The 19172-nt window shown below is 42.7% G+C and overlaps 1 protein-coding gene across 8 annotated transcripts in view; it reads left to right on the plus strand.

Moving 5' to 3' along the window:
* Window positions 1–19172, plus strand: part of CLASP1 (cytoplasmic linker associated protein 1) — a gene marked incomplete at its 3' end in the record, with an annotated part of 171384 nt that overhangs the window by 65913 nt on the left and 86299 nt on the right. For all 8 annotated transcript variants that reach the window (XM_082001361.1, XM_082001367.1, XM_082001363.1 and 5 more), the window contains exons 8-15: window positions 11540–11692; window positions 12649–12722; window positions 13539–13631; window positions 14947–15092; window positions 15861–15996; window positions 16727–16797; window positions 17730–17789; window positions 18492–18569. In XM_082001361.1, coding sequence (XP_081857487.1) covers window positions 11540–11692; window positions 12649–12722; window positions 13539–13631; window positions 14947–15092; window positions 15861–15996; window positions 16727–16797; window positions 17730–17789; window positions 18492–18569 — 811 coding nt within the window. The remainder of the gene's footprint in view (window positions 1–11539; window positions 11693–12648; window positions 12723–13538; window positions 13632–14946; window positions 15093–15860; window positions 15997–16726; window positions 16798–17729; window positions 17790–18491; window positions 18570–19172) is intronic.

Raw genomic sequence — 19172 nt, forward strand, 5'->3', positions numbered from 1 at the left:
ATCAACAAAGGTGGTTTGACAGCAAACCATTGCTGCTTCTCTGCCTATATCTACTAAAATGAGTGTGATGTGGATGGAGGATAGATATTTCTCACCATGCTGATCTAAGGTCTGGTTGTAGTTGAATATGTTTACGTAGACGTTACAAAACGTGGGCCGCCAATTTTGGTACTGGCATAATGGTGCTGAAGTCTGGTTTGTAAGATCATTTGTGCAGGCAGCTTAGCAAAGCTAGGCTCTGCTTGCTTGCGTAGAGGTGAATTGAACCGGTGATGGGGCAAGAATCCTCCTTCTCGGAGTAGTAGTTTTATTAGTTAGGAGCAGGCAGGAGCTTTTGCTTTTTGGTGCATCAGGAGAGTTCTGATGCAGCCAGTCACTACTACTAAATATTCCAGAGTAAGGATCAGTATCAAGGCAGATTCCCCATCTCTTTCCCTTGCTAACAACTGCAGTGGATGCTCTGGAGAACATACAGCCAACTCTTTAGCCTAGTAGCTCCCAGGAGCTCCTGAAGCCAGACGTGTTTTCTGTCAGCAGAAGAGTCTCAAACCACTGTTTGGTAACCATTTTTTAGATACAGAGCATAATCTTGGTCATAAAATCCAACTTTGTATTTTAAATAAACAAAACTTGTCTGTACGCCTTGATGTTTGCATATGTTCCTTCACAGGCTGTAGTAATACACATCTTTATAAAGGTGAAGCATTTATTTATGGTAGAAAATACTGGTCATCATGCTGGTCATACCTGTTGTAGTAGTTGATAATACTTCTCAAGATGCCTGTGGGCTGTGGACCTGCTGCCCGTTGCACCCTAGTTTTCCCTTCATGGTTGTTCTTTTGTCTTGGCCACCTGCAGTTTTAGACGTTCTTATCTCATGGTCATTGCCCCGCTGAGCATTTTACAGTGTTTTAAATGGTTGTCTAATTAAAGTATACTTTAAATTATGCATCAGGCCAGGCATTCTGGGTGGGAGTCATTGATGTGTAATGCGCGTAACACCATACGATTTTGCAGCTGTAGTACCCTTGTTCTTGCATTGGCCTTTAACCGGGCGGGTGAACGCCTCGGGACAGAAGCCCTGGCTCCTCTTCTGTGGCTGCGCAGGAGATGGAGGCTGACAGCCTTGCTCAGGAATCAACTGCACATGCCGTGCTTCTTGGCTCGGAGGAGGCTGCTTGGAAAGCTGAGGATGCCCCACTATCTCATAAAGGGTCATCCCTGGGCAAATGTGAAGTGCCAGGCAGCATGTTGCTCTGTTACTAATTGTAAATGCACCTAAACGAAGGTCTCGGACAGGGCCGGTGCTACAGCTTCCCCTGGTCCCTCCAACACATCCTACTGGCTTAATTTTACAGACCCAGTTATCCTCCAAGACCCATCCCAAAAGGAAATAAGGCTGCAGTTTGGCATTGTGATCTCCTCCTAGGTATTCCTAGAAAGCTTTCCGTCACAGGACTTGTGTGCAGTAGCAGGCTTTGCAGCGGGGAGGGTGTTCTGTGGTGGCTGGAAGTGGGGTCTCCTGCACCATTTCTGCCCCCGGCAGTGTGCTCTGGATAACTTGAGGCAGCAAGGTGCTTTTGGCCTTTCTTTGTAACAGTGCTGTGTCCTAAAAATGTCAGGATGCTCCTTCCTGCCTAATACAGCTCTGGGTGCTAGTTGTCAACACTTTACACCTTGGTGCCCTGCACGTGTAGGAAACGAGCAGCCCGTGCGGAAGCGGTAAGGGAGAGCGGTACGGAGCGTAATTTCCTTTTGTCACCAGTGATGTGTGTTAGAGCAGTCAGCATAACTACACTTGTGGTAATTGCCCGAGCGGGCAGAGGGATTTATTCAGGGAGCGCGTTGGCTGGAGAAGATGCCGTTTCCTATGATGTCATGGCAGCAGATGGTGCTAATAGCTGGAAACCTGAACCTGGGTGGTGGGGCTGGGGGCACCTGCTCGCTCCGCATGCGGCGCTCCCCTCCTTCATGGGTGGGAAAGCATCTGTCCCTTTAAAAGCTTCAGATTCTGCCTCTTAATTCACTTTATTTATATAGGGTATAGGCAATCCAGGTAAGACACAACTTCACCTATTGATTCCCCAGGTATCTGCTTTTTCATAGCGGTTTTTGGCGAAGAAAACCGAAGCCATTGCCAGCAGATTTCTCCCTGGGAGCTCAGTTGAGCACTGTTTCTGGTAGCTGTTTTCCTGTAGCATTCCGGGGTACCAACCCTGCGAAATAGAGAGAGCTCCATTTCATGTGTGGCTGAACTTCAAGCAACCTGTCAAGAACAACTACATTAAAATGTATTTTTTCTAATAGCATGTGATGTGACTTCTTGTTTTCTCTGGGCCACTTGCAAATGTCCTTTTTGAATATGAACAAAACAGTTTTGAAGAGAATATTGGGGAAATCAGAAAATATTTGGGACACTACTCTCACCTTTAGTAGGAGGTAGAAAAAGTGATTTAGAAAAACCCCGTATGATTAGGAATGGAGCTTAATCCAGGTTCTGGCAATGCCCTTGAAGTCTTCATGCCCTTGAGAATGCCCCTCAGCAACTCTGTTTCAGTTTATTCATGTGTTAAAATAATAACAAATACTGCTTGTTGAGTGGCTGTGCCTTTTAATCAAGTTTATATAATTTTTAGAACAAGTACTGTGCAAGGTCGACCACAGACCGAGGCAAAGGAAGCCGTTGCCTGGGGTAGTGCGTGTAGTATGGGTGAGCAGTAGCTGGATGGTGCCGCTGCCTGAATTTCCGACAGAGCAGAGGCTCGCCGCAAGCACGCGGAGTCCAGGCTGTGGCCGTAAGTTTTCCGGCAAGTGCAGGGAGTCGGCTAAAACCTGGAGGTGAGGGCAAGGAAGGGAAAGGTTCATTGCTTGCTCTTCAACCTGACGCATCGCTGACATGTGTGCGTACGGCGGTGCCTGAGGGAGCTGCCGTGCTTCTGTAGAACTGAATTTTGCTGTCTTGTGAACAAAGGCAGAAGAGTTTGCTTTCTTTTATGTAATTATTTGCCTAAATAATTAAACCTTAGTAAGGCTGAGGAGAAGCCTCAACATCGCCATTGTGCAGCACAGAGGATTAATACTAAAATGGAAAACCATGTGCTTTATCTTGTGTTTAGGCATCAAGGAATGCTTTGCCACAGCTATACCGGTCCTGCGATAGGCCATTATTTCCTGTAGCTCTGGAAAAAGGTATTTCCTGACTCGAAAAGATCCCCCTGGCCCATCCTGTATAAATAGCCTTTCTCATTGATTGGTACCCATAGGCCTCAGGGTATATGGCCCACTTTGCTTTTTTATCTGGGAAGATTGTGCTAACGAGAGCTGAGTGTGCGAGGAGGGAGAAATAAGGGCTGCTGCTGGTGCCTTTCTACCTGCTGTAGTTGAAGGGGTATTTTCAAGGGGCCAGAACAGGGGCAGGACCCCCATGTGCAGTCAGCAGGGAAAGCTGTGGCGGTGGGAGACAGAAATAACACCCTGCTGTGGAGCCTTTGATAGACTCTGAGATAGTTGGTGTGTTTGTTGGGTGATAACCCTCCCTGCAGCAAGAGCCTGGCTGTGAAAGGCAGGCGGGCGCCCTGCCAGGCCTCACAACCAACCTCTGGGTAACGGGAGGGTGAGTGCAGGGTGGGGAAAAGCTGGTTTTGCTCTTGGAATTGAAACTTGATGTAAACATGTGGGCTTTTGGGGTGGGTGTGTTTTTTCCAAGGTATATGTTGTGGATTTCCTGGTGCTCTTGAGGGCTGGGGGAAAGCTGTGTGGCTGGCTAGAAAGGGCACTGTGGGAATATTGTATTTCCAAGGATGACTTTGAGGAAAACGGATCCGTATCTTTTTCTCTTCTCACTATTTTTTGCCTTGTGTGCACGTCTGTGTCTCGGTATGTTTTTTTAATCAGTATGGGGTGAATACTTCCAGCAGGAGTGGATGACTATGGGTGACTTCCAGCAGGAGTAGGGAAGTAATTGTGCCCCTGTACTCGGCACTGGTGAGGCCGCAGCTCGAATCCTGTGTTCAGTTTTGGGCCCCTCACTACAAGAAGGATGCTGAGGTGCTGGAGTGTGTCCAAAGAAGGGCCACAAAGCTGGTGAGGGGTCTGGAGCACGAGTCTTACAAGGAGCGGCTGAGGGAACTGGGCTTGTTCAGTTTGGAGAAGAGGAGGCTGAGGGGAGACCTCATCGCTCTCTACAACTGCCTGAAAGGGGGTTGTGGTGAGGTGGGTGTTGGTCTCTTCTCCCAAGTAACCAGCGATAGGACAAGAGGAAATGGCCTCAAGTTGCGCCAGGGGAGGTTTAGATTAGATATTAGGAAAAATTTCTTTAGTGAGAGAGTGGTCAAGCATTGGAACAGGCTGCCCAGGGAGGTGGTGGAGTCGCCATCACTTCAAGTGTTCAAAAATCGTGTGGCACTTTGGGACATGGCTTAGTGGGCATGGTGATGTTGGGTTGATGGTTGGACTTTATGATCTTAAAGGTCTTTTCCAACCTTAATGATTCTGTGAGGGCTGTGTCTGTGCAGCTCCTGGCACATGGGTTTGTGATTCTTGTTTAGGTGCCTGTATGAATTGTACTGAAGTAATTAGCAAAATTAATAAATCCTGGCTATTTTTATGGAGCAGCTTTCGGTGCTTTTGTGAATTCTTTTGGCTGTTTGAGCTGTTGCTCCTTCGCTCAGTATCTTAACTATTGTCTCTTATTGCTACTTAATTTTACAAAACTTGTAGAAATGTGAAACTTTTGTACTGCCTCTTTTCTAAATCTACTTAAAGCTAATGGAAACTTGCATATTGCTGAAAACTGTCTGACAGTTTCGCTAGCTCTTAAAAATTCACATTTTCGGGTGCATTAGTTTTATGAACAGAAGTTTCTGAAAAGCACTTTGCTGTATTCTTAGTTGTGTTAATGCTCATACGCTATTAGAGAGTGCGTGCAGTGGCTTGTTAATGTGACAGCATTAATATTGTCAACCTTATGGTTTTAAAAAAAATCATGTTTTGAAGCAAGCAGGTTCATAAATATTGAATCCTTTTTATTAGTCTCTTGTTTTCAAGTCTTTAAGGCTCTTGTTCTCAAGCTTCCCTGCAGCCGTCATGGATACAATTTAAATTGGAGCTGTCTGATTCCAGGATTGAAAATTATAATATCCATCAGAAAAGTAACTTGAATCAGTCATGAGTTGCATGATTTCAGGTTACTCTTCTACAGGAAGATTTTGTCGGACTTACCAGGCCAGTCCTTGAGAGCAGATTTTGAATGTTGCCAAGGCTATTGCTTATTTTCTCAGGTAGAAGTTGGAATTTACTTTCCATATGTGGTTTGTGTCTGCCTAGTCTGGTGTTGGATGTGGTCAGGTCAGGGTGTACCTCAACTTCCTCAGTTCACTTTCTCATACTGGAATTGGTTTAATAAACACAGGGTTCCTCACTAACAGAAATGTGTTTTGTTTATTGTTGCTACTACTGCCTGATTGTTTTTCTGCTTGCACAGAGGGATGGCAGGCACCAATACGCTGAAATTGCTGTAGCTGTGTGCTTGGGACTGAGCAGCATGTGTATCAGAACAACTGCCTGTGTAAATATGATGTATTTGGAGCAGAAAACAATTCCAAGTGTTAAATCTTTCAGGAATCTTCTTTCCCTTTATGATAGCAGTTGAAGACCTGTTAGGTTATGAGCAGCCTCATTTTGCGTATAATTAGACAGAATGAGGCAGCAGCCAAGATGATGTGTCACCTTTCCTAGCTAAGGAAGGAGAACTGAAACATTTTTGGATTAAAGAAAAGCATGTAGGTGTTAGAAGGATTATTAAAATAAAAAGCATTTGTCCACATACCTGGCATGGCATTCTTGGCTTGAGTCTCCAAGTACCACTTTACCTGTGGCTGATGGCAGCCATTATTGCTTATTGTATTTATTATGGTCATAAATATATTGTCTAGATTTACACTGTAGAAACCTTATTCAGAAGGCAAACTCTCACCCACAATTATACATATTCCAGTTTAATAGGTCAACATATGTGAGGTAAGAGAAAGAAGCCAAAGTAATGGTGATATGCATATTCTTGCGGACATGATCATTGCTGTGGCTGACTCAGTCCTGGTGAGCCCTTGGAGGGGTCCCGCTGAAGTCAGGTTTTTGGGAATCCACTTCAAAGCCAGTTGTGAAGGTCAATGAAGTGGTTCATTGAGTCGGGCCAGAAGGTGGCAGCAGGGGTGGGCTGGGCCTGGAGCTGGTGGCTGGGTCAACCTGGGGGAACTGGACCCAAGGGGAGAGAGGTGGCGAGTGGCACTGGGGGGGCTGACCGGGGTCACTGAGCCCAAGCAAGTAGCGTTTTAAAGGCTCAAAACACTGTGCATTGTGTGGAGGGTGGGGAAGGAGAGGCTGGGGCAGGAGAGAGCAGCTGGGACACTGTGGGAGATGGCCAAGTGAGAAACCCTAATGACATGCCTGCGTACTTCTGCGTGTGGCTGCAACTCCTTTGTTTTTAAACATTTAATCCTGCTGAGGAGCATATACATGTCCCTTTGTCTTTAGTGGGTTCATAAGCTCATTTTCCTGGAGAAACGTGTGCAATACCTATATTGGGGTTGGGCAGGCTTGCAGCTAAGCCGTGCATGGGTTTGATGTGTGCTAATGGGAGAAGGCATTTAACCTCGACTGAAGCTGTCTTGCTTGGAGGCTGGTGGGACACACCTGCAGAGAGGAGTGAACTGTGCCTCATGTTCCATGGGAGTCACAGCTGGTGATGGGGGTGCTGGCCTTGGGGGAGGGCATGAGCTGGGGTGTCTCTCTGAAAAACATCGGCTAATGGAGTGAGGAGGAACATGTCCCGTGTTCGTTGGCATCAGTGGGTTTGCCTGTGCATGTTCTTAGCTTTTAGCTTTTACAGGGAGTTCTCGGATCGTCAGGAGTTGGGCTTTGCCCACCTAGTAGGCCTTGAGCATGGGGTTTCGATGTGCAGAAATGTCTGTCAGCTTTAGCAGTTGTGTGTCTGCTCCAGGTGCAGGATGCCATGTGGTGGGTGGGAAGGCAGGTGTCTCCGGTGCCATCCACCTTCATCTGCACACGAAAGGGAGGTGGTCATGAGAAAGATGCAGGGGATACTTGCAAGTTGTATCCATCCTGCATACTTCAAGTGCCCTGACACTGGGAGATGGGACATATGGTAAGTGCGCACAGCTGGGCCGGAGCAAGTTTAGTACCATTTGGCAGTCAGACCTGAGGGCCACAGCAGCGTGTCTTCGTTAGGAACAGACATGATCGTAAGCTGTTTCCCAATCTGTAGTCACTACAGGGTAGCTGTCTTCTCTAGAGCTTACAAACAAACAACTAGAAGATTTGAATCCAACATCTTAAACTTTTTAAAAGCCAGAAAGCACCTCCTTTCATTGGAAAGGAAATCTGAGACTCCACCACTTTGCTTTAAAAGGTCCCAGGCTGGCAGTTCTGGCAGGGGAAATGCTGGCCCTTGTTTTCCGTGCTTCCTGAACAACCAGCACAGTCTCTTCTCCCCATTTTACACCTTGCCCAGACCTGAAGGGGTTACACTTTAAAATGAATAATGACTAAATTTATTCGTCATGGACAAACGATGACAGCTGTTGAGATGCTCCTGTTAGCGCTTCCCAGGGGACAAAATCAGGCTGGATCCTAGCGCAAACCAGCCCAGCCAGGCAGACTCAGCTCGGCTTCGTCCTGGGTTATTCGTCCCGGGTTCCCCTCGCTAGCAGGGAATTTCCTTCCTAGAAGTGAACCGAAGTTTCTGGGGCTGAGATGGGTGTTGATGAGAATCCCACCGAGCCGCAGTCACAGAGAGGACTGAAGCCATAGCTGTTTAAATCCACGTGTGAAGACAGCATGCTTAATGAATACGAGGGGCAATGATTGATTATGTTCTGGACTGAAAGCCACGGCGCTCTGTGAAGCACTGTTACATCTGGGCACGCTATGGAAAATATGAAGGAATGTTGAGGAAGCTTATTTGCAGAAGGATATGTACTTGTAAGCAATTTTTCTTTCTTCTTAAATAATGTAAAAGAATTGAAAAATGTAAAGCAAATTGCATTCTCTGTTTCTCTAAGAGAGCAGAGCAGTAAGGAGACAAAGGCCTCTTCTATAAGGGCATGTCTCTGACGGAGAGTGCTATATGGCCTTTAGAAATGAGCGCTGGGGGAGCTTGGGGTGGGAGAACATCAATGGTTATTTAATGTTAAATCGTGGCACTGATTCTGCTTCAGTGCACCTCTGCCGGAGTCATGAGAGTTACACCCATGCTGAATTTACCACCTTGTGATTTCCAGATAGGCTGCAAAAAATATGATCCTAGTTCAAATGATTATTGTGAACAGGAGTCAGTGAATAGGAGTAAAAAAAGGCTTTTTAATGATAATGTATAGTAGCTTGTTTTTCTCTTATTTTCTGTACTTCCATGGTCAGGTTTCTTTCTGTTCTTTGTTTCTCTTTCTGTCCTGCACACGTGCTGCTGGAAGACTTGATGTGCAGTTCTGAATGTGGCGCTGTCATTCTGCACTGCTCAGATGAGAAAATGCTGTTGGGTTATTGAAGGGATATTCGGATTTGATAAATATATAATGTTTAGTTTGTAGACTTCAATGAACAGGAAGATGTGGTTGTAATCCAAACATCCCCAAAACTGTGGGTGGGCTGGTTGGTGTTTTGGAGTGTTGGTTTTTTAGCTAATGCTCAGAAAAGCCTGTTTTAAATGAAATTATAGTTTGTTTAATTGGTAAAATGCTACAGGAGTGCAATCCTCTTAATGTCTGTTTTTCTGAATTTGTATTTATTATATGAAATAGCAAACCACACCCTCTTCTCTCTTCAGAGGGGTGAGGCTTTAAAAATGCAGATACAAGAGGAAGTGAGTTACCTGAGACTGCATCTAGACAGCCTGAAATGCAGCTGATGGAGAATTTTATTACCAGATGAAAGTGATTGTGAGGTAGTGAAGTATCTTTTGTTTTGAGTGTGTCTGGCTTTCTCTTGGCTGGTAATATATATGACAAAAAATCATTTGCCTAATATCTATATGAGCTTTTGAAATAAATGCAATTGGGGCAAATTTTGCTCACAAGTTTTTATATTCAAGGTCTGTGCAAGTCTTTCTGTATTGCTTAAACCCCTTCTTAGAGGCTTCAGAGATTACATGTTTTTAAAGTCTGTTTTGATCTGCCATGACCTTCTGTACAACTCTCACCGAATAATGTTTTTGTAATAATTCGTATTTGAACTAGACTGCGTCTTTCGGGGGGGGGTGGGGGTGGGAAAATCAATCTTGCTTTTTAAGAACTGCCTGTGGTAATATTCACTGGGTGACACACCTCCTAACCTTGCAGGGAGTCAGTCCTCTGCTTATTGCAAAAAATAGAGATTTAAAAAAACAAAGGGAGGGAAAAAAGGCAATTCAGAAATTTCAGTTATTTTTAACTTCCAGCAAATGGCCTTGTTGTATATTTTTCTATTAGGTGAGAACCAGTGTTAACAAATCACACTGGAAAACTGTGTTAATAAATCTTGAGTTGCTGTGTTAACACAAAATATAATCAAGCAACTTGTTAAGAATCTGGCCAGGCTAAGCAGTCCCCTGCAGTGAATTTTCATGTAATTTAACTAAAAACATATTTTCCAATCCTTTAATTGTTCTCACGGTTCTTCCCTGAGCTCTTTTCAAATTATTTTTGAATTAGGTGTGTCAGAACATGACCGGTGTCAATAGGGAGGTAGTACAGTCTCTGTGGCTGCCTTAGGGCACTGAGTTAGAGAGCACCCACATCCTAATGTGGCTTACGTTCTTCTCCTTAGCTGTGTGACCTTACATTTCTTGATGTTAAAGTTCATATGTTCACTTTTTTCTTGTTCACTTTTGGCTGAACAGCAGTCCAAGTACTTGTTATTATATTACCTCTTGCCTTTAGATGTTACTCTTTTCCTAGCCCATTCCCATATTCCAAGACTGCTTGGATGTCAAAATTAAGGGGAGAGATGTCCTTGCAAGCTACCTTTCTTAACTTGCTGGATAGAACCATAGAACCATTCAGGTTGGAAAAGACCTTTAAGATCATCGAGTCCAACCGTAAACATTTGCTGTTGTCTACCTGTCACTTCAGTGCTGTGCTGTGATTGGAGCATGGCATCATGTGCATGGGTGCATATCAGAAATGTGGGGTTTAGGTTTTTAAATTATTTCTGATGGTTCTCCTGTGCCCAGCTGTTACTGAGCCAATGTGACTTTGGGCAGGGAAAACTCCTTATGGCTGTTGTGCTGAGGACAGTACAGGCTTTTCTTTCTGTTCTTTTGCCTCCCCTAGAATATGTCTCTGCTATTTGTTTTCTTACTTTCAGAAAGCTCAATCTGTATTGAATTTCACTCATTAGTGTTAACTCCTAGTGTTACTAGGAGCCTGTATTTGTTACTAGATATTCCCAGGTGCTTTCTTGAATAGGGATGGATTAAAGCACCTGCTTGAGTTTTTGCCAAGTGAAATTTTGCAAAGGCAATGTTCCTGAAACGATGGAGAGTGGGTGCATGCCTTGGACTGTTGCAGAGGGATGGACATGAAGCAGGTCTCAAATCTTGAATGAAGTGTTTAGTGTGGAGAAGCTAAATGATGGGGACTGAAGTGGCTTTTCTGGCCTCAATAAATAATGTGCACCATCTGTATCAGCTGCCCAAACACTTCGTCACCTTTCAACCTAAGGCCGGTTTTTAAAGTGGGTTAGCTAATCTGTGTAAAACTGCAATATAAGCACTCCTTTGGAATCGAAGTGACCTTCACTGAGAATCAAAGTGACTGTAATTCATTCTAAGTTAATTTATGTTCGCATTTGGAGGTAGAGGCTGCAATTCCCTTTAGATGTACACAGAGGATTCAATAAGTTTTAATTCACCTTATGGCTTTTATGAATATGAGGTAATTTTTTCTATTTGCTTGTAAAGAATCTCTGGTGGTCATTTGAAAAATTAAAGAGGATTTGTAGCTCTGGATGCCTCTGTGATTAATGGTCTGTGGTTTATCAACAGCATGGGTGTTGCCATGCAATCTTTCCTGGCTTACCCTGTTTATTCTCGATCTGGTGCAGGCATTTAGCACGATGTTACAGGGCAGCCTGTACTGCCTGATCCCCTCCACACTTGGATCTCGGATTTGCTCATGGTCTTGGCTTCACTGCAGCCCATCGCAAAATAGCTCTTGGAAGCATAAACATCAGAGATACAGGCCGTAGACACCCCAAGTATTATCAGTGGCTTGCATCTTTCTGCTATAGATTTGAAGTTTATTCTTTTTATCTGAATGCATTCATTGAAAGGGTTTATAACATAGTGGCTGCAATAGAAAAGGATTGGGTTCAGTGGCCTGGTGGTCATTCATGAATAACTGGATTTCTAGCATGAAGACACTGCTGAGACAAGAGTTGGCAGAGCAAACCTGAACATGCAGCATGTTTGCCATCGTGTGGGCATGTTCCTTGGGACATCCCTTTGCTTCATCGAAATTATAGTTGAGTGTGCTTTTTTTTTTGGCAGATAAAATTTTTGACGATGAAGACTCCGTGGATGGGAACAGACCTTCCTCAGCTAGCTCCTCTACATCTTCAAAGGCCCCTGCAAACTCACGTAGAGTTGGGATGGGGACTACCCGCAGACTTGGGTCTGCAGCTCTGGGCTCCAAGTCTTCAAGTAAGCCAATAGCATATATGGATTGACCTTTATGTGGAATATTTATAGAGTTCATGCTTGACCTTATTGCAAGGACTTCCAGACTGGCCCCAGGACCCAGTAACACCTTTTCCCCTATGAAATCATTGTGTGTACGATGTCTGCATGCCACGACCAGACTTGGGTAGGATGAATCTTCAAGCAGTCCCCACATCCCTGTAATGCGTTTTGCATTTGTGAAAGGTTGGATCTGTGTGGATATGCACTGAGGGCTATGGGTAAATCATGTCAGTGTTGCAGTGTGTTGATTTTTGCCTTTATAGCTGCAACTCTTTAGCTGAACAGAGGCAGGTTGCTTACAGCTACATGCTAAACTTCAGCCCATGCAATCTAAACCTGATGCGTTGGCTTTCTTCTAAGACCTCTGGGCATTGCTGGTAATGAAGGTGCAGAAAGAAAACTGAGCAATAATTCTGAACGTGAGAAGTAATTCTACATGTGATTGTAATTCTACATGTGACCTAGAGAAACAGGAAAAGTTCCCTCCGTCAGACAGTCTCTATTCTGATTAGTATTCCAGAGACTGTTTATCTTCCTTATCATTTGTCTGTGTTTTCACCTGTCAGATCTGTACCTTCATCTATTACAGATAGGATTAAATCCTTTAAAATAAAATCTCCCATATAATTAAAGTAAATATTCCCTTTCATCTTTCAGACTGTGTCCCATAACTGTTGCGTGACTACTGTAATGACTTCCCTAATGTGCCCCCTGTGCCTAGGAGTTGAAGGATGCTGTGAATGTCTAGCTATGCCTGGTATTGAATTTCCCTGTCTCTGCTTTCATTACATCTGCAGCACTCAGAGGCTGCATGGATAGTCAACTTTTCCTGATTAGGTGCCTTGATAGCTGGTGGTTTCTTAATTGATTCTCTTGTTGATAAGAAGATTGAAAAGGCTTTTTCATTTGTATGTCAGCAGCCAAAGAGGGAGCGGGTGCTGTGGATGAAGAAGACTTCATTAAGGCATTTGAAGATGTCCCAACGGTTCAGGTAAGTAGAAGTACGTGTTAAAACACACAATACTAAAAAGCAGAAGATGGATATGGGATCTAGTCCTAATCTCTGGCAAATTGTGCTTCATTGTGATGTTGGCAAATCTTCTTCAAGGGGAAGGCAAGTGGAAGTTGGAGGGAGGAAGGTCTTAAATGGTGGTATCTGCCAGTGGTTATGTGAAACCCTCAAAAGTGGAGGGAATGGGGATGGGACGGTTGTGATGGAGGTATCACAGGAACGGACATTGAGCTGGAACTGGATGTGCATGCTGCACTGTGCAATCTGCTCAAACAAAAACCGAAGTCAGCAGAAGCCTCTCTACACTTCATCTGTACCATCTGGGAACTGAAAGCAATAATTCCAACTTGTGTGTCTGGGATCACTGCTGTTGTGAGTGCCACAACTGGATAGTGCATGTTTGCTGGTAGATTTAGCTGGATATCTGAGATGTCACATATCCCCTGTCCTTCACCAGAGCTTTATTTTTGGGACAGGTGAACAGCACATGTATCCACTCATGATCTTTCGTAGGTCTTCACTAATATAGCCACTAGTAGCTGCAGGAGTGCTGCTTAAAATTGTGAAAATAAAATAGGAAAAGATGATACTTTAATCATGTTGTGGTATTTAGTAATTTTTGATTGCAGGAAATGGGTGTAAATTCTTTGCATTATGGAAAGCCAGCTGTATCCAAGGCTAGCACATGACATTTAAGTATTGAGGAGCAAAGGATGTAAGAATGTAGTTGGGAAATGATCTGATTTTCTGGAGTAAATCTTGCATTATGGTTCTACTCTGTATTTAAATTTGCAGATTTATTCCAGCCGGGATCTTGAGGAATCCATAAACAAAATAAGAGAGATACTATCAGATGATAAGCACGACTGGGAGCAGAGAGTTTCTGCAGTAAGTAGTGAACCTAGATATGAACTCTCTTAATATAAGGTTTTCCTACACTGAACTTAATCCCTTGAAGAGGGTACTGAGAGAATCTCAGAGTAAGGCTAGAATGTGGTTGAAGTGGTGAACATCTGTTATTGGGGGAAATGTTTCCTTATGAGACTTAATTTAAACTACATCTGTGAAGGAAAATGCTATTTGATATACAAGAACCTGTCAAGATGGCATCAGGCTGAACTGGAAGTCATGCAGCAAATCCAGACGTAAAGCTAGAAATTTTCTAGCAGATGCTGAAATCAAAATGTCAGAAGTGGTATTCAGAATATCTCAAAACTTTCTGATGAAGCAGAAAATCACTTGGTTATAGGGAACTTATCTATACCTTTGTAAAAGGAGGTGTAAAACAGTTCAGAAAGAATTTACATGTTTAGGTTGTGAATGAATTACTATGTGGGAAATTGTGGAAGTGAAAAATCAGATGTTACATGCCTGCCAAGACTGAGTTTTATTTACTGACTTAAGCTGTGTTTTCATGATACAGATGCATGATCTTGTCTACGCTTGTAGGTTTTCATCACTGGTGTAGCAACTTTGACATATCTGTCAAGTCGTGTATTACAGATCTGAGTGGCAAACTGTGCTGATTTAGCTTCCTTCAATTTTTTTCTTTGCTATGCTGAGTAAATGAGCTTAAATCGAGGCACTCTACAGATGCATCAGTATACATGGGGGCCTGTGAAGATCTCCAAAAGAATGTCTATAAGTTAAAATGGTGGTCCCCGTAATATTAATAGAGAATTTCACATTTTGATGGGGTCAGGGTTCCATTTCTACTAGAGCCAGATAATTATTTTAATGAGGTCAATGGGCATACTCTAGATGTAAGTCAGTATTACTCAGATCTGTGTATGAGCCATGCCCTTTAAGTCTACCATCTTTTTAATACAATAGTCAACTGTGAGAGGACCTAAGCTTTAGAAGCTGTTGTAAATGGGTGGTTTCTTATGGGAATAAAGGAGAACTGTTAAGATATCTTTTGACTTAAAAAGTAATGTTTGCGTTATTAACAATACAGTTTGAGTAGCTGTATGCAACACTTCTGGATTCCTAGAACAGGTAGTGTAGTTATATTATCGTACTTAGTATGTGAATATAAGATCTGAAATAATGAAATTGCTTAGACTTTAAGAACAGAGTTCCTCAATGCATATTGAAGAACAGTTGTACAAGGATCCTGGAAACCAAGTACCAGCCCTGAACATAACTGTCCTTGTACTTACTGCTCATTAACAGTCACTGCTTTCTCTTATGGTGCTAACAGTTGAAAAAAATCCGCTCCTTACTTTTGGCTGGAGCTGCAGAATATGATAACTTCTTCCAACACTTAAGACTTTTGGATGGAGCATTTAAATTATCTGCTAAAGACCTGCGGTCTCAAGTAGTGCGAGAGGCTTGTATCACGTTGGGGTAAGTTTACTTTCTAAATGAGCTTGAAATGTGATGTAGAAGAAAAGGAACAGACACTGGTTAAAACACATCTAGGATGTAACTCATGCTGCTAATACTATATAACTATATAACTGTATGTAGAATATGATATTGCTGCAGCTGTTTACAACCATGTCCATGTAGGCTACTAATGGTGGCCAAACTGTGTTTCTGAGTGTTGGATGATGCTGATTTGAGATATGCTGAAAGAATGAGCAAGCCTTCATGCACCGAGTAGGGAAAGATTGAACAATAAAGCTGAAAATGCGTATGTTTTGTTCTGGTTCGGATTGAGCTAGTTTTTATTTTTGATGGTTTATCCTTTGTGAAATGCTTCAAGAAAAAGGGCGTGGCAGTGTTTCTAACAGCTTTTTTGAAATTTGTGCTTATTAAGGCAAAATAGACAGGTTCAGAGAAACTGTGATACAGACTAACAAGTTCAGGAAAGTGCATTCTTTCAGAATCGTGCCATTTGATAATAAATTTTTAGCTGTGCTAGTTACTTTATTTACTTTATGATGAGCTTACTGTTTTCCACAGTTCAAATGAATGTAGAATGTAAGTTTGAAAAGAATGTAAAGGAACTTCTTTTTTTGAAACATTGTGTTCTCTGTCCTTTGGACTTTGGGAGGGTGTGCCAGTTGGGAAGAGTGAGATATCAGATGTGCTTATGTCAGATGTTCTGCACAAGTCTGACTCGCTTAATCCTCAGCACACTTACCAGCATGACTTCTTTCTGTTTTTCAGACATTTGTCATCAGTTCTGGGAAACAAGTTTGACCATGGGGCCGAAGCCATCATGCCAACAATTTTTAATCTAATTCCGAATAGTGCCAAAGTCATGGCCACTTCAGGTGTTGTAGCAGTTAGATTAATCATTCGAGTAAGTATACATCAAAAGAGAACAAAATGTTATCATTTTCAAATTACGTAGTGTCTCTGAGAAAACATGAATGTTGCTGCAGTGAAAATGAAATTAAGTGCTTAATGTACTTTTCTGGTTGGGCTGGGCTTGGTTGTCGGACGTGTCACGCAGCCTTGTGTAGATGATGACGGTTAAGCTCTGCCAAAATAGTAGGAAAAGTGTTTCTTTGCAGACTAAGATAGACTTCTAAGTCTCTAAGAGCTGAGCAAACTTTTTTCTTTGAATGTATTTTAAACCTGCCTTGCAGGACAGACTCATTCTCTTAATTATGCTCTAAAACTCCTCACAGGCAGTGCACATTTCCTAAAGCCGTTAGGTCACAAATGTGACTTCTGCCTAGTGATTCATTGGCGAAGCTGTAGATAGCCTGATATCTCAAGTTGTCACCGCTGACAGTTTAGATCCTCTTGTAGTGACTTCAGCTCCTTGACTCACTTGGAGCCTGTTATAGAAGAAAATAAAACGTCTGTTAAAGGTATTTTAACAGATAATATATAAATTTTTTTTAAATAATAAAAATATCTGTCCATATCTGTTGGTGTTCCTTTATTTAGGAGTTCTACTTTTAAGATTGAAGAAAAATAAGTATCTACATACTAGGCTGGGGTGGCTGAAGGAGATGGCCTTTCATTCCATAGAACTGTGATTTAAAGATTTCTTTCTGTTTTTGCTGTTTGCTTTCTTCTAGCATACGCACATCCCTCGATTAATACCCATCATAACCAGTAATTGTACCTCCAAGTCTGTTGCAGTTAGAAGGTGAGCATTTAGTTTGAATTTCTTCTCTTTTTTTACCAGTAAATAGGTTCACATGTACTTTCTGATAACATTCATGTATCTGTTTTTATTCATGAAAAGGGTTAATATACACACTTAGTAAAGAATGCATCTCATTCTCCCCCATGAGCTGGGATCAAACTCAGTCAGCTATCTTGTGTAAGCTACAGCACTTTCCTCAAAGAAAAATGTTCTTTAAATTAGTCTGTGTTTACATGTCATTATAACATCATACTATTTTGACTTCTTTACAGACATGTTCCTATTTCCCACTACTAGCCGTTATAGTGACACATTTTCTTTGAGCCAGTCAGCATGAGTAGTGTTCTGTGATAGTGTCATCTGGATGTTGGACTGGATGTGCTAATGGTCTTCTCTGCACTTAAAATCTAAGTGTACTTCAGTCCAGTACCTCATTGGGAGACTCTTGCCTGGTCCATCTAGATTAGCTAGTTCTAGTTAAACAAAAAGAAGAGCTTTGTGGTTGCTGAGTTTGAACAAATAACAGCACGCTTGTGCCTTATTTTCTTGAAATGAGGAAGGGAGATTAAAGTTGAAAAGATCTGTCTCCCTAGGAAGCTAAATGTGAACTTTCCCTGTGCAGCCTGCACTAACAGGTACGAAGTATCATTAGCATGGACCTTCTGGGTTTGTATCCTGTTTAATGAAAAAGGGGGCTTTCTGGATTGTTTTATGTCAGCCCTCTCTTCAGACTTCTCCGTAGGGAGGTGCCTTCAGACTGTTCATTGATGGCGTTTGTAGAGATGTTGATGTTTTTATTGGGGTTGTTACTGAATCCTAATGTCCCAAAAAGCTTCATAACAAAAGATGGCTGTTGTTCAGAGGCAGGTATGGCAAAGTCAGTGTGCCTCTGTTAATTTAGAGCTCAGCATTTCTTCTCTTCCTTCTCTCAGGCGCTGTTTTGAATTTTTAGACTTGCTGTTGCAGGAGTGGCAAACGCACTCCCTAGAAAGGTAAGCTTTGAAAACAAGTGGGTTAATTCTCCCCTACTGGGGAGGTTAATCCTGGAGAGAGGATAATCTAGGAGGTGAGACTATATTGGGTAGCTCTAGCAGAGATTTTTGCCACAAAAAAGCACATATATATGTACACACACACTATTCATTCCTATAGTTTTGGCAGAAAGAGTGCGGTGAGTCTGTCTCCTCTGCCAGCCCTGGTAAACATGGCCAAATCCCCGAACTCAAGAGATTTCTGCTCCCCACCCCGCCCCCCTTTGCACCCTAAAGTGAGATGATGAGGTGAAGGGTACTACACATCTATCAGGAGCTTCTGAGCCTTCTACAGTACTTCAAGCTAATGAACAGTGAAAGTAATTATGGGAAAAGAGAGTGGGACACAATTTCCTTAGCCCTGGACTGCACAAGACTGACTAAGGTTTAAGAGAGTGGTTTTGCACCCAGGCAGTTTCAATAGCTAACTAAAGACTGACGTACGAAGAATGCTGCTTGCCTTTTCCTAGTCAGCAACGTGGGTGAAATAAAACTGACTTAAAAGAGTAAATAAATAAAGGTTCTAAAGGATCTTGCATGGAAATGGGAGGATGTGATGAACTCTTTGTTCTTGGAGACCAAGGCAAAATCATATTAGTCATTTGTTTATAAGTGTGGTGCATCTTCTGGGACTGCTGGATAATGTTTTCTTTCTTATTTCAGACACATATCAGTGTTAGCTGAAACGATAAAGAAGGGCATTCATGATGCAGACTCTGAAGCCAGGATAGAAGCAAGAAAGTAAGTGGAAGCTGTTGTTGGTGTCTTTTCTTCCTCCCCTTCTTTGCCCCTGTTGTGTTGTGAGTCAGTGGTATTGCACGTTGGAGACTGAAGTCCAGACAAGTTATGTTCTCCTGGCAGTTGATGCCAACTTTCCCATGGCTTTAATGCGAGTGTGTACTTCAGCAGGAGATGTCATATGAGGTGATCACATAGGGCTGAGTTATATATGTATAGTATCTTCTAATGGTGCTTGCTTCACTTTGTTCTTGTAATATTTTATTACCTTTTTATGTGCCTGAGCAGGTAAAATGCTTACCTGAGTTCTTCAAGAGTCTAGAGTTGAGAACTAGTAACCTAGTCTTTCTTTTTGATGTTTTTGTTGCTTGCAATTAACTGAGATTTCTTCTGTTTAGTACAAAAATTACTTCTAATATGCTTTTTTCTTTTCTTTTTGACTTGTATGCAAGACCTAGGACGGAGTAATGCCAGGCACAAGTATAAATTGGGAGAGGAGTGGCTGGGGAGCAGCCCTGCAGAAAGAGATCTGGGGGTGCTGGTTGACAACAGGCTCACTAAGGAGTCAGCAGTGTGCCCTGGCAGGCGAGAGGGCAAACTCCATGC

The sequence above is a fragment of the Phaethon aethereus genome (genome assembly GCF_964289735.1).
Source record: "Phaethon aethereus genome assembly, chromosome: 6".
NCBI lineage: Eukaryota > Metazoa > Chordata > Aves > Phaethontiformes > Phaethontidae > Phaethon > Phaethon aethereus.